The sequence below is a fragment of the Opisthorchis viverrini genome, assembly GCF_000715545.1.
Source record: "Opisthorchis viverrini unplaced genomic scaffold opera_v5_59, whole genome shotgun sequence".
Taxonomy (NCBI): domain Eukaryota; kingdom Metazoa; phylum Platyhelminthes; class Trematoda; order Opisthorchiida; family Opisthorchiidae; genus Opisthorchis; species Opisthorchis viverrini.
The window spans coordinates 1,915,935-1,931,409 of record NW_008751715.1 but is presented as its reverse complement, the minus strand read 5'-3'; the positions used below and the strand labels follow the sequence as shown (position 1 = coordinate 1,931,409).

The 15,475-nt window shown below is 43.5% G+C and overlaps 2 protein-coding genes across 2 annotated transcripts in view; one reads left to right on the top strand and one right to left on the bottom strand.

Annotated features, from left to right (window-relative positions):
- The window catches only part of T265_13359 (hypothetical protein), a gene marked incomplete at both ends in the record, with an annotated part of 97,144 nt that overhangs the window by 34,779 nt on the left and 46,890 nt on the right, over nt 1-15,475 (top strand). The gene's annotated exons all lie outside the window — the stretch shown is intronic.
- On the bottom strand, nt 11,867-13,299 carry T265_03897 (hypothetical protein; the record flags this gene model as incomplete). Its single annotated transcript, XM_009168489.1, has 2 exons — nt 11,867-12,019; nt 13,162-13,299. 2 exons carry the CDS (start codon nt 13,297-13,299, stop codon nt 11,867-11,869), a joined length of 291 nt encoding a protein of 96 aa, XP_009166753.1.

Here is a 15,475-nt window from a genome sequence, read left to right as displayed (position 1 = left end):
ACAGAAGGTTCAAACGAAGTTCAAGAGGAACCATCAAATGAACCGAACCAGAAGAACTAGACCCTAGGCAGGACCCAAACACATGTAGGTTTCCCCACCAACCCAACACTTGTTCAACCACTCTAACACACTAAAAATCCCTCGGCCGACACCCAACAGCTTGACTTAGCTGATTGGTTCTCATTCCACCTTAAATCTCGATCAACCTCGGAACCTGGTCACTTGGCCTGACGAAGCTTTTGTGTCAAAAGCGAAACGTTGCCCAGCAATAAATCTACCGATTGTCACCAAACTTTTTCGAAAGCAAGTTTAATTGTCCTCCACCAGCCGGTGACTTCAGATGCTGACAACTAGACGACCTTAAGCTTGAGTTTTCAGTGCACTGATCGATTCTTGAAAAGCTACTTTCTGAAACGCAACAGAACGCAACGAAAGTGTCCACACTATGTTTGTGAACTCTTTTTGTAACCAGTTTCTAAATGAAAAACCAAATCCCTGGTTTTGAACGTTCTAAACGAATCTAACCTGATAACTCACAAAAACCTTGGTGCGTAGTACTGTCAACTGCTTCCGACATGGGTAATTGCGTCATACATCTTACACAGATATGAATACTTGGTGGTACTCTTGAGCACTGAGGACCGTTTCACTGGCTTCGTCTTCGGAAACCATCAAACCTAATATGACTAGAAGATTTGTTGCTATTACCCACCCGTTATATCGAGGCCATAAAGCTGTCCCAACAAAAGGATGTGAACCTGAAGAATCTATCGTTTACTTTTGTTATTCATACTTATCATTTGTTCATGTTCGTTCGGCTCAGATGCTGCTGCCAGTACTGAGAAGTTCACTGTTCGCCTACAGCCCAACCACATTTACGGATGATTCTGCCCAGTATAGCGAAACCTATTGTTTCTTGCCTGATAGTGCAATTTCGGACACTCGTACGTGTATGTATACAACTTCTCAACGTTCCTTTGGTCTGCGCCACCTTCCTAACCCAATGTTAACCCGTCAGCCAACAATAATAAACGATAGCCATTCCTGGATTGACAGTCTAATAAATCCTATTTCTCGCAAAAACCCGCATCCTTTTTCGTAGTGGAAAATCGTACAGTGCCTGATAGTACCTCTCGCCATCCTGCTTACTCGTCTATCCAGTTCCGAATGTCCGAAAATACGATCGCACATTGACAGCTGTGGCCCTAGCACATGTCTGTGCGAAGTTTGACAAGCGTGCCTGTCTTGACACTTCGAAACTGTGCTTACTTTCGGACCTCCCATTGACAACCAGATAAGATGTGGGTTAACTGTTTTCGCCCTGTTTTTCTCTCAATAGACTGCGTTCATCTGTTAGACTGAAATGTCCATCATCTGCCGAACTGCATTAAAACCCGATATTTTAGGGAAATACACTGTGGTTCGACTGTTTACTCCTGTTTTCTTGACTATGCATTAATTGACGGTCGTGTTTCACAGTTCTGGTCGTTTCATAGATACCAAATTCTCTGCAATATAGTTGAAATGAGTGTCTGTGTCTATCTCTTCGGGTTGATTGATTCCTCACTCTGAATGTGTATATTTGAAGTGGGCTTACTGTCACCGAGTACCAACTACAAGTAATCTCAGTCACGGCTTTCCCATCCTCTTTGCTGAAGACTGTCGGTACAAAGGAGCAATCTTTCTTCAATGTACTCTTATTCTACTCTTGAGAACACCTCTTTCAACCTTCAATAATAGTGTCTATTCTTTCCTCGACTCATGACGAGTTTTCCGCGTAATCTCTACAGCTTTCACTTTCAGTGAATCAAGCAGCGCTCCGTTCTGTTCTACTCTTCGGCTGTGACGACTGTCAGCTCCAAGTGTCAACTGTTTCAATGTCACGTAAACGCAGTGTCTTGGGTCTGTCAAAGTGTCCCTCCCATAGTTCTCACTCTCTATTCCAGCACGGAATGTACGCGCGTCAGTCGCCAAACAGTTGAGTGGCGAATAAATGAAGTGAACAAGTGCACGATTGCGTGATGCTTAGCTATGTCGCACTTATGATTCTTGTCAGATTTGACATGTATGGTCCTCTCTTGTGTTACTGTCGCTTTCTTACTGTTTTCGTTTGCAGCACGAAGGCTTGTGTGGTTTACTCCGTGTGAGCGGTCGTGTATGTCGTTTGACGTTCTGGGTTTCTGGACCTAGACTTCGTTGTAATGGTAGTAGTTCTGGGATTCCCTGTGTTACATACTTGTCGGGTGAAGAGCGGAGTGAACTCGGAAATGAATCATCTGTCTGAATCAATACACTACAGCTGTTGAAACAATTTGTACCTGTAAAAGTTGGTATCCGTATTTCATGGCGTACTTGCTGTGCATGGGTTCCGCAAAATTTTCGACCGCCACGGAAACTGAAAAGGTGGTTGTATAGATTTGGCAGAGCGTACATCTGTTAGCCACCGTCAATCCCGTTGCACTTCGTAGATCCTGACTGTTAGATTACCACAACTTCCCGTTGGTTAGGGCTCCTTAGCCACAAGCCTTCTGGCATGTCAGACTTTCTTTCCTTGAGGTGTCGGGCACTTCTGTGCAGAAAGCCATCGGGAATTTGCCGCAGCATCTGATCTTCCCGGAGCGTATCCTCAGTATTCCAGTTTGCTTTCTCCATGTATTCTCGTGAACCGATGGTTCTGCTACCCTCATTCCATTTCGGTTGCCCAAAACTTTCACGTATCTCTTGCTGGGTATATGCTTTCCATTAGTTGAACTGACTTGGAATTGTTACGTCTGCCCCGGTGAATCCTTGCTTTCACTCGTCTTACATCCCACGAGTTGGGCTTTCTCAACGACCGAAACTTCGGGCCTGATTTGATAGAAATGGTTTTGGAGCTTGGTCAATGTCTCAAATATCAATTTCGAGGGTGGCACAGCTATCCGGATGATGCTCTTTAGCAGATTACTAGGCTTCTGGCATGGTACTAATTATAATGCCCCCTGTTCAACACAATCAGTGAGCGATCAACCTCTGTTGACATTAACAGGCATCAGCACCTCGCTAGATCACTCACCTGCGTGGCTGTGTCCTTTGATCGCTATTGTGTAGCCCAGAGTTCCGGTGACAAAACTCGGAACAGTGATGTACACCCAATTGGTCCTCAAACCTTCCAACCAACTTTTCAGGCTAGGTTAATAAACCAGCCAGAAAAATTGCTCGTCTCTGTCGTCACTCATTTTGATCTGAGGAAGAGAATTGTCCTTTGCAACGTTCAGAAAATTAACCTAGTTTGTTTATCAAATCAGGTTTCTAGGTGAACGGACAAGGAACAAGAACATGTAGTTATTGTATCTGTTGCACATTTATGTTTTTGAGCCAGCTGCGAAGCGCAGATGACGCAATTCGCAAACGAAACGTGACGGCGACATAAGGGTAATCCAACCGATCCCAATCTCACGATGTGAGAGCTATATGTATTTTGTCCTCGTATTCTGTTTCGGTAGATTGCCTACAGTTTATGAATAACAAATGGCAATTCTACCTCTGCGAATCACGTCTAGAGTTTATTTTTACGCTTTCATACGCGGTACTTATTGTCCCATGGGGTAGTTTTATTGATCTATTCATGTTTTCGCTGTCAACTTCTTAAGTCGATAAATAACTCAGCAGTTCGATGACCACTCAATAAACAGGCGGTACCAGTGTACTGCATCGACTGGATGATTTCGTTATCTCTGAAGATCAGAGCGGTGTATTGTGATGTGAACATATGTCTGAAGCCGTACTTTAGCCTTTCAATAGTTGTAGAAAAACTCAATGCGCACACTGTTTTTACGGCAGCGCTGATTTTAAACAGGCTCATTCATCAGATACTGTGAAGTTCTGAGTTTTTTGTGGCTGAACAAAAGCTCCGTGTGATAGGTATTTTCAAGAATGTGATCGCATGTAATCAGGATCTTGAGTGCTGATAAGGTAAGCGGTATCAAAGGTTACTTTTTATTTTGGATTTTATACCCGAGCTATCTGGAGCTGTCATCGTATCAGTAACGTCAGTTGTGTTTGAGGGAATGGGTGAATCGTTACGTTCAACGAGGCGCTTGTGTCGACTGATTATGAAGTTGAGAAATCGGATGGCCCACGTCCCACTTAGTGCAATTCCAAGAGACCGATACATTTCGGACTCGAGATTTTGTCTCCAATGTCACCGAACCATTTTACTGGAGCAGGGCTGATGTTTTCTGACGGCGACAGCTTTGATGAAAGTGTTTTGCCATCTTTTATCTCTATCTTGTTCAAGAGACCCCTTGAATGATCCATAGGCTCCATATACGGTGTGACCCACTTCTTCATCATTCCGAAGTTCGAAATAAACTGAAGGCCAATGAATAGTGAAGAGCTGACAGTTCCTGTTCAACTTTTGTCTGCTAGTTTGTGTTTCATCAAAAGCTACCTGTCACTCATGATTGTTTCGTGTCCTGTTCTTTGTTGGACTGCCAAATAAACCATTGATACTGATAGTAAATTTCTACCGAAGAATATCTTTGTCCTAACTGTTGATGCGGTTCGGATTACCGCCAGTTGGTTTGAGTAATTCGTCCTGAATTTATACCGATGGGTCATAGTGTACCTTCCTGTGAAACTGAGTTGGGAACATTTCTCGCACTGTGCGTAATTGTTATTATTGCTACCACTACTTGTACTACTGTTCTTTTTGACAAACGCATGTGGGTGGACTGACACCCTCCACCTTTTTGACTTTGTATTGGTTTCCTTAGTGCCATTTTCTCGAATAGTTCAGAACTCATTTCTGAGCAACTTATGAACTTGTCTCTGAATCTCACATAAGCCAGACAGTTGAAAACAAATACTAGAAATCAGCCGTTGCATGACAGTTGTTATCATACATAAGATGTGAATAAAATCGAAATGTGTCTGCGGACACAAACAAGATCCCTTCTTGGTTGCGAAATGGACCTGTTTCATACGGCGTAGGTTGTTTGCTCGCAATGTACAGAGTGCGTGACTTACACATTCCGCAGGTTTTGAGAAGCAGATAAATCCACAACTATTAGGCTGCTCCAAGGTTGTGTCTTCGTGCAGATGTTGTATGATGTGTTTTTGGTCGTATTTTGGTCGATAAGCAGGCTGCGACTCCGATGGATGCTCTTGCGTTTATCTCAATAAGTATGATATAGCACCATAGTGTTGTAACGGTATTTTCCTCAGCTTAGTTCTCGGTCTGAGCCTTCCAAACTAGCGTTCACGTCAAAACAAACACCAAAGGTGCAAAAGGTCTATTAACGCCCAAAACGAAATCAGGAACAGTTGTACAGCGCTTCGTATATATAGCGTAAGCGGCTATAACTTTCTGGAATTTCTGACGCGTTCTGGAGCTCCATTGGCAACCGGCATTCGGCCAATACTGGGTCATGATTGGCTGTTGGGTCCAGATTGTTGACCAATCAGGTCTCGTCTTGATGCCGGACCGGCAAGCGTCCCGAATTTTGGGCCAACCTCGAGCGAGCCAGGCTTCTCGGCCGTAGCAGCGCCTAAAGACGTGCGGTATAGTGGGATCCGCGTGGATTCCCGCCTAACACATAGACAACAATTATCCTGTGCAGTCCCGCCCTGTAACTGTTCGCTGTGCTCATCTAAAAGCCAGTGAATTAATACGTACTAGTAAAATTCCCCTATCTAGTGGTCGGCCTGTGAGGAGGAATTCTCTTTGTCATACTCTTGAGAGGCTGACAAGATGATTGAACGATGATTTTTAAAGATGAAACCCTTAGCTTGTGTTTCAGGAGTGTTTGAACCTGTTGTATCGAAATACTTCCAGCTCATGGATGTCGATTTTGTACTAAATCCACCATACCGTATCTCCTGCTTTGAATCCTGCTCAACGTTTTCCGAACAGGTGAATACACTGTGTTGTGTTATTCCACACCCCAGGTACAAGGTCACAAAAAATTCACATTATTATCTTTACATAAAGAGGTTGCATCAACACATGCATCCCCACACTGTATCGTAATCTGTGCCTCCGCAAGTGGTGGCTTCACCACACAACTATCCTCCGTCCACGACTATCACCTGTGCTGCATCATTTGGTTGACTGGTCAGTAAATTGCACACTGAATGAAAGCGAGCGCTCATTATCACGACCAGCTGTCGACACCAACTGTGCTCTGCACTTGCCTGGGGCCGATTTCCCATCTCTCACGAATTACGCTAGAATGGCTTCTTCCACTGTTGCATTTCCATTGTGCCTTGTGTCTACCTTGGCACGTATGCACACACATTTAAGTCTAGTGTTTTGCGGCGACTATGCGGGATAAATTCATTTGCCTGGCTCGATCGTTCTTTAGGAAAAACTGAATGACATGGATACACGCGGATATTCCAGCCCACGGTTAATCCGCTTCGTCTAGTCTGCCCGCTGGGCATTGGAGACAGCGTTCATTCAAGCGATATGTTGTCGCGGTAACTTTATCTGCCCATCTTTTTTCATCCATCTGAAAATATGTCATATAGGTTTATGTAATCGGCCATATTTTTTACCGGTACACAATGGATGTTCACCGTAGTAAATCATAATTTAGGTTTATTTGATATCTTACCCGATTTTCACTTCGTCTAGGGAAAGTATGATTTCCCGCTACTAGCGACAGTTGAAAATTAGAACAACAAACACTTGCATTGTTATTTTAATGACAGGCTCCATTGTCTCAGACAATAAAAAACAGCGAAATCACCCATTTCCTCACAATGAACAGAATGCGACTGAATGAATTTCAAGACTCATACACCATATGAGCACACGTTGTGCAGATCAGTCTTCACACTGAGGGTTTCGTTGTTTTGGCATTACCGCTTTCTGATTTCCGTTTACCATAGTGCAAATGCTCACCTGCTTAGCCGTGATATTTGGGTTCTTCTCTGAACAAATACAATAATTCCTCACGGATGAAAACCAATCACTGAGGACCGTTCAAATCATCACTCTTTGAGGGACCACTATCGTTGATGATGTAAACAGGGTTGACCCTCTCCTGGAATTCTCAGTAATAATGTGGTGAGGCGTGGAATCTTGTGAAGCACTAATCTATCTGTCCTCTCAAATCCCTCCAAACGACTGCCTCATATCAAGGCTGTCAACGAAAACTACTGCACTAGCACGAATGCTCTAACAATCTGTCACGCTAGTGTGGCATTTCTGGCCAGAGTGATGTAGAGCAGCCCACGCGCTGTAATTTGCCCACAAATTGGCTCATATAGGTCTGGGTTCCTAGAGCCATCCTGACCAATATATATGCTTATAAGCATGCTCGTACAATCAGACCCAGTAACACCGCTTCCGGATACAAAGCACAAGAAACGTGGTTCTAGCAAGGTCATAGAGACTACATGCCTAACTCATGACGTTTTCGCCATGGGTATTACACACGATTGATGGTCACTCTAGTTACTTCTCCACACACTAAAATTTTTAGCTTCTTGCAAAGGACGATAGTGGAACGATTGTGCTTTGTCCGGAATCTCCCACGAAGTCTTATGCACTCCATCAAGACAGCTCCGACTACGCAAAGTTTCAACATCTCACTCCCTAGATTACCAGTTCCATTTGTCCCCACGTTTGCGATAATCCTTTCCGTCATCTTCAGAAAAGGCATAAATAAAGTCGAGACTACCGATCGCGGCTAGCAATTTGTTGCGTAATTTGATTATTGGGATTTAGACCCGCTTTTGTCGCTTGTTTGGTTACCTAAAGTAGCAGCACTTTACTTTCTTGGTGCTGCTGTTAGCAAAGAAGGGGGTTGCTGCTGGGGTTGTCCGAGATTCTTGGACCGGGTTTACTCAATTACATTTTCACCTTGAAACTCCACGAAATTTTGGTTTGGATGATAGTGGTACCCTGAGTAAGAGACATAAATCGCCACTCTGTCAAAAGGCTGTCATTGTAATTTCACATTGGTAGCTACCTATGATCTGAACCATTAACTGAGATTAACCGAATCTACCAACTTACCAGGAATATGATTTCTATGTTTTGGTCACTATCCTGATACCCGGTTAGTCCGTAGGTTATCATGTTTGGTGGATTTCTATTCTTTTTGAGGAAAAGTACCTAGGGGCGGACCACAAGTGGTATTTTATAGGAGCCGATCTAGGAGGGGATTCAGCGTTGGACTAATCGTCGAAGGTTAACCAAAGATAGAACCCTCAGATGGCGGTTTCTTCACAGAGGATAACTGCTTCTCACACTCACTGTGAGATTCGAAATTCCAGCAACCACTCATATTTTACCTATTGGAGGACATTACCCCACATTTTAGCTACTTTTAATGACTTGAGGTTCTGTGTTTTGTATACTTCTCGATACCATTAGCATCGTCTCCTCCCGGAACGATCACTCTTCAAAACTAGCCACTTCTTGGTTCATCAAAGCATTGATTGATGTCTGTAGCTAGCCTGGGAAAGACCGATTACGGTTCATCTTTTCCGATTGTCTCTGGATGGAGTCGAATTTGGAACCTCCAACCGCATCAGTAATAAATTTGCTGCTGCACATCTAGTCAAATACAAAGATAGCACAGGAATTTACTAAGACCCAGTGGGATAGTTTTGCTTTCTGGTTTTTGTTAGGGAGTTCGCGTCTGGAAGAGCACGTCGAATGGTGTGATTTCAAAAGGTATCAGTTCCAACGTAAATCTCACAGCATCGTATGGAGTGGCTAACGGGAAGACTACTGCAGTTTTTCAATTTCAGAAGCTCTGAAACAAACGTTTGTGTATTTACTGAGTTTCTGTCAACTAGATTGCTAGACAATCTAGTTTGAGGCTGGTGACAACGTGCACCAGCCTCAAGAATTTTTCCACTCAGGAAAACGTAATTGCATCGGCCGTCGAAGGCAAACCGTAACGTTGCTTCAGATTCCGGCAAAATTAGTCGCAATTTGTTCCTAATATCCGCAGCCAAGTCCTCTTCAATCTTCAGGTTTAACCACTATACGGAGGCCTGATCGGCAAAAACGCCGACCACGGCTAATTTTCGGTTCACTTGAGGAATTAACTTATCAAAAAAACACTTGTCCTCCTAAGAGACCACCTGAGAAACCAATTAATAACGGAATCTTCTCAGAATTACTGGGAGGGCCTTAGCATTTGGAAGGATCTTTAGAAGATCTACAAAATATTTCCTCATGGAGCCTGGCTGCTACTCATGATGGTCTGTATTGTGGAAGCGAACAACTGTGTGGTCAGGTTATGGTGCGCTTTTGGAACTCTTCGATCGGTGTGCACGGTTTATGGGAACCATTGCTTATGATGGTATAAGGAAATCCAGTTCGTTAGCTTCTCGACTGGATTTTTGACGGAAGGGCAATCTGCATCTCAGAAATACCTAAGGTCTTTTTTGTGTGTGGGAGGATGGGGCTAAAGATCAGGGCCTGTGATGGTTACCGATTCCAATACATATTTTGGGACCAGACCTAACTGGTCTTAATGTAAAGAGTGGTCTCTGTTTCTGGAACGCTTGTTTGGAAGACTCTTATTCATTGCAACTAATCATAGCCCGGCGTGAACCGTATGAGAACGTTACCCACTTAAAATGCTTCCTTTATTCATTGAGACAGTTGTCGTTTGTTGTCCGATGTACGTAAAGCGGCAAATTTCAATCGTCCCAGCCGTACGCACTTTTTGCTGTTTCCGAATTTTCCTGAACACATTACTTAGGCCTTCGAATTGGAACTCCTAATCGATTCCAATCGGATTCCCCTTCTTTGTGTCCTCTTCGTGTTCCATTCTACTTCGAATACTCGAAAGCAGAGCAGAACAGCAACTCTTGTGAACCTGCGGTGAATCATTTCATTCCCGCCTGCTTGTTATTGATAATTGGACAAATTGTTTTTCCTAATTATGACCAAAAACTGGAGAGGAACGATACTAACAAAAACAACGTTCTGCTAACGAAGGTCCACAAACACGGTTGTATTTGCCCATTCAGATCACCGTCCCATTAATCACATGCTTTTGTGAAGAAGCACGACAGTTTTCGAAGCTTTTGTGCGTCACAAATCGCTCCTTCGGGTTTCCCCGAAAGTTCTTGTAGGTTGATTTGTTAACCTGTTTATCTTCTTCAGCCCGCTATTGGGTTTCTAACAAACTAAAACTTAGCCCTTCAAGGTACACAGCTTGTGAAGGATTTGTATTCCAGTGCACCATATATTTATCTGGTGGTTCAAGTCACTATACGAATTTCGGGTTAGTTTTACGGGTTTTCCTCGTCGTTGTTTTTTTTACCTCCTTAGCTAAATACTTTAAACAAAATTTGTCAGCTAACCCTTTTCTTGAAATGGGCCTTTCATCTTGCTTTAGAATTTGTCCCAACAAAGCAACGTACAACTTTTCGGTATTGATTTGGGCCTTTCAAGAACATACTTTTCACACAAGTATACCCCGACTTAGTTTCTGAATTTTTTTACTCCGAGCGTTAGGTTTTCCCGTTGAGCGGAGGAACTTTCTGCTAATCCAACAGTTTGTGAATATGAATAAGAGTGTATATACTCGAAAACAAACATCTTATAGACAGCGAAAAGTGTTCACATCATGAGTCTGCTGTCCTTGGTGGCCTCATAAAGTCAACGATATGTTGGAGATCCCAAAGACATGACTGTATAAGGAAGCATCTAGTGCAGAACTCCCACTGATTAGCTAAGTCTGAGTCTTCTATGCAGCGCGTAGTTCTTTTGCTATCGTTGTAAGTGGACCAACCACTGTTCGCCCTCTTATCTGAATTACTGTTCGACCGTTGGACAGGATGATCGCAACCCCTTCGAACTGTATTCATAGTTAGAATTCTCTGAGTCGTGCGGGAATGGTGAGTCGTTTGTCTCCATTGTCTCCCATAATTGGAATTCTCTCCGGAATGAATTATTACGTAGACTTCATCGAAAGTGACTGACAGAAATAACAAACTAGTGTTGCTGAAGAAAATAGTGACAATGAGTAGAGTTTTTTTCAGAGAAAATAAGGAAGGACCAATTCGCTCGCTAGAGGGATTACTTGCCTGTCAGTATATCTTCCGTGTATAATCGGTTTACGCGGTGTTTGTATTGGCTGTTCAAAGCGGTGCGGGCGAGATGGATCAGTGGTTAGGGCGCGAGTTTACTGACCGGAAGGTCTCTGTTTCGAACCTGACCTATGCATCTCAACTTCCCCTGTCTAGGCTTGAGCAACCTGGAAGTATACCAGCGCTCGTACTTCCTTCAGGTGGCATGGCAGCTAGGAACCGAAAGGGTGTTACAGCTGAACGATCATATAATTATTTGCCCTGAGAATTGTAATTCGTCGTCGTGTAAATTGGGGTGAATAATGGTTGTGCACTTATCGTAGCAAGTCACTAACTTTTCTGTTACCGTACTCCAACTGGTTGCCCTGGAATTTAGCAGAAAAAATGTGCCGTTTTCTGCTACCAAAGAGCAGCAGCTGAAAGGTGCAACATGTGTCAGTTGTCGCTTCATTCTTAAAGGTGGTGTTTGTATTGTCTAGCCTTCGGAGACTCATCAAGATCTGACAGCTAGTACTGTACCATTAGGCCTCCTGTTTCCATGCTAAAAACACCCGCACATTCATCCTCACTAACATGCTGTGGCGCAATCAGAGGTCAGACCGTCTGCATATCCGTACATTTGTCTGCGTCGAAAAACTTGACAGTTTCGTCCTAGCCGAGCTTGTTTTATGTCAACAGTTCGTCAATGAAAATTCCACGCAATCCATAAGTAACAGTTTGCCCGTTTTTCTTCCTACATCTGTTGATTTGACCAAAAATCCCGTGTTCTCAATCCTTGTAGTTAAGTTCTTCAGTGCCGTTTTATTTACGTCTAGTCAGCTCACATTGTTGAAGTTACTCTCTTTGGTGGGAGCGATTTCACCACGTTCATTATTAACCTGGTCGTGGTAAGCAGGAGAATCGTATTAGAATGTGATGACGTATTGTCCATTAAGGTGGAGCACTCGTAGAGACTTTTCGGGTATCTTCCTATCTGGAAAAGGGTTTAAAAGGCTTGAAGAAAACAAAAGTAATCTGCCTTCGTAGTTTCTCCGGTGTTTTTCGGATTCACTCATGCTTTTTGTGGTTACATAGAGACTATATGTTACTTACAAAGATATGGTTCACCTGCAGTTGCAAAGACGTTGAGTAACTTGGGCCAATCAATAATAGGATTGGTCAATAAGAGCCTTCTTTTCCCAGGTTTCATTGCCCAGATTGCTGAATATGTGTAAAATCTGCGTTCAACCTTGAAATCATTGTCACTAACGCGTTTGACTAGCTGTAAACCGCATGATGTTTTTCTGTTTCATCCATTTTCTTGTCTTTTTCGATCCCTCCTCACGAATTTGCTCGTTTTGTGTATGTGTGCGATTTCCTGGTCACTTTGTCCCTGAGGTCAAAATAACCTGTGATATCGTGTACCTGCCTGCCTGTTTAGACTTCGGCACAGCTGACTCCCGGTTCCATTGTCAAGCGGAAAGATGTTAAGTTATCAGTAGGTTTCATCAGTAACTTGACAGACATACTTAATATCCTCACTTTAGGTACCATCCCATCAGTCATATTACAACAAGCTCTTGACAAGTTGACACAGAAGGCGCACATACAAATGTCGGACACAATCTTAGGAATATCTGTTTTAGAAACATTGTCAGTCGTTTGGTGAAAATATTGACACTTCTCAAGTGCTAACTTTTTTTTAGTTATTTATTTGTCATCCTGTTGGTCAATGGATAATTATGTAATTCGGCATTCTGAGTTTGACCTCTTACCTGGAACTTCGCAGACTATCCCATTTAAACACACGACGGTCTAGAGGTAAAAGGTGCTCAAGATGCACTTGTAGACTCATAGATAAGAATGAGCCTGCCGTGAAAGTGTCATCAGGAGACATTCTCGTTAGGATCTCCTTGCAGTCTTACAATGAACATCCTCAACTAACTGGTTCGTAACCACATAATATTCCACAATGGTTGCCTCTCTCCCTGCCCCTATTTTTCCATTGGTTGAGTACTGTTCGTTTAATAGAAACTTCAGTCGATACGGATGCTTTCCAAACTTGCACATCCATTGACCTTTTTCATTCGCAGAAAATATTAACTTTCCAAGTTTTGTTAAGATATCCTAGCTTACCACGCTCAGCGGTTGGAGCACCAATTTACTGACCGGAAGGTCTGTGGTTCGAACCGGACTTCTGCCTCTCGACTTCCCCTGTCTAGGCTTGGGCAAATTGGCAGTATCCCAGCCGTCGTGCTTCCCTTCGGGTGGCATGGCAGTTAGGCATCGAAAGGGTGCTACAGCTGGACTTGCTCATCATGCCAGCTGGCTAACTCGAAGACAATTCGAATAAAACGATAGCTTAGCAGCTGCCAGTGTTTTTCTAGTTTTGAATAGGTATATTTACTTCATGGCGGTGTACTAAACCTTCTAAGTTCTAAAGTTACATTCAATAAAAAGGGGTTCTTGCACGATCACTCACTGCAAATAACTCGTAGGGATACTTCGGGATCTCCTGATGTGATTCCCTAAAATCTGTTTATCTTTGGTTCGTAACTTTACCATCTTACTGTTGTCTTCACAGTGTCTGTGGTAGGCTTGTCTAGTAGACGCAACTGCACTTGCACACTGGATACCTTTGGCATTCGCTGAAGAACGTATATTTTCGAACCAACTCTAGCGGACTTCAAAATATATAGTCTATCAAACTGCAACTTTTGAGTGACAGCTATCTCATGATTCTGTTCCCATCACAGTTGTATCAATATTTTACAACTGCGATAGGTAGTGCCGTATTTCCATACACTCGTTCACGCCCAGTGAGACGTCTGTCATTTTCGCTTCTGTGTCGGTACTTTTCTGCTTGCGACGCTTATTCTTCCCCGTTTGGGTTATAGCATACGACCACCAGGAGATCATCCTCAAACTTGATCATAGGAAGTGACATAAAATATATGAAGCAGCACCTGAAACCAAATTTTGCTCACGACTCATGTGTCGGATTAGCTGTGGAGAACTTTTAAGGGACTATGATCATACTATCTCTCCCGCCCTCATTCGAGGGTGGAGCCGCCAACGTCGCAGTGCGGTTCAACATTCGGTGGTTTTAAGCTATCTCAGCGTGTATTGGTCCGGACGGTCCACTGGTTAAAATAACCATTTTTGACATGCCAACGCCTACCACCTGACGCCTCTCCGGCTGCGCTACCCAAAGTTTACCTTCTCGTTAGTACGGATGAATTCTTAAGGAATTTCGAATCTCTTTCCATATTCGATCAGAAAGTTGCCAAATATTTGTGTACTTAATCCTTCAGGGATGGTGTTTTCTTTATGGAGCTATACATAATTTGTAATGTGTGCTAGAAATGTCTCTATTGGTATTGTCTATATTCCGTCAGGAGTTTCGGTTACTTCCCCTCCTAGGTGTATGTGTGTACAATTGACGAGACGTTCGACCGTAGAATGTAAAAGCTGAACTGGTGAGGTTATCCCTGTCTATGAGCAACTATTCTGTCCTCAACTGGGATTCGTTATTCTCAGCCAACTGAATACGCGCTTTCAGTAGGCTGTCTACGGTCGACCGCCTACGGCGTCCCACCAGCAAGGGTGACCTGAGTGTTGCCATTCAGCCAGTTACTAAGACATAGCGTCTGTGCCTCGTCTATTTACCAGTTGAATGCTCACATCTGTCCGCAAACATCCTTTGTGTTGTCGTCTGGCAACTAGACAACACCTGTGTGGGAAAGGGCGCTGATGTTGCTCACTTCCGACGTGGACTTTATCAAGCACACTTGTTCTCACAAACGCTTTCACTCATTGGGTTTGCCAAGTTCTCGTTCCCTTTGTGTCCTATCTAGTTCTCACATCATACCACCATCACCGTTTCTGGTTTACTGAATGCCCCCCAACGTGCTCATGCTGTTAACTTCATCCACCGAAAACTGACGACGCAGTCCTATCATCAGTGTCACTGAACTTTACTTATTCATGATATAGACCAAAAAGTTCAGTCCTCTGGACTAGTGAACTCAGCTCTCTTCATGGTGGTCAGCTGAATCGGAATGGTTTAGTTTGATGTTGAACTGGAGTGCTTCAGCTGTGGGTAAATCCTTCCTAGCCGCTGTCCTAATGTGTATTTTGCGGTGTGGGACGTGCAGACATCGTACCAACAGTTAGTCGGTTGTGAGCTGTGTACGACGACGACGCTGACTAGTTCCCCTAAATGGAGTTTCACAAACCGCTTATTCTCGTATTGTTTCGTGTAAACGGGTGATCTAATCCAGTTTCCGATGAATGAATGAAGTGTTTTGTCTCTAACGCAACGCAACTGTATCCTTCGTGCTCCACAGAGACCTAGAACCAGCAACAAAATTTATTTTATGGCAATTGCTTATGTGCAGAGCGTCACACGTAAGTGGAAACTCTGCTGTCGAAAAACCGTGCGTACGTT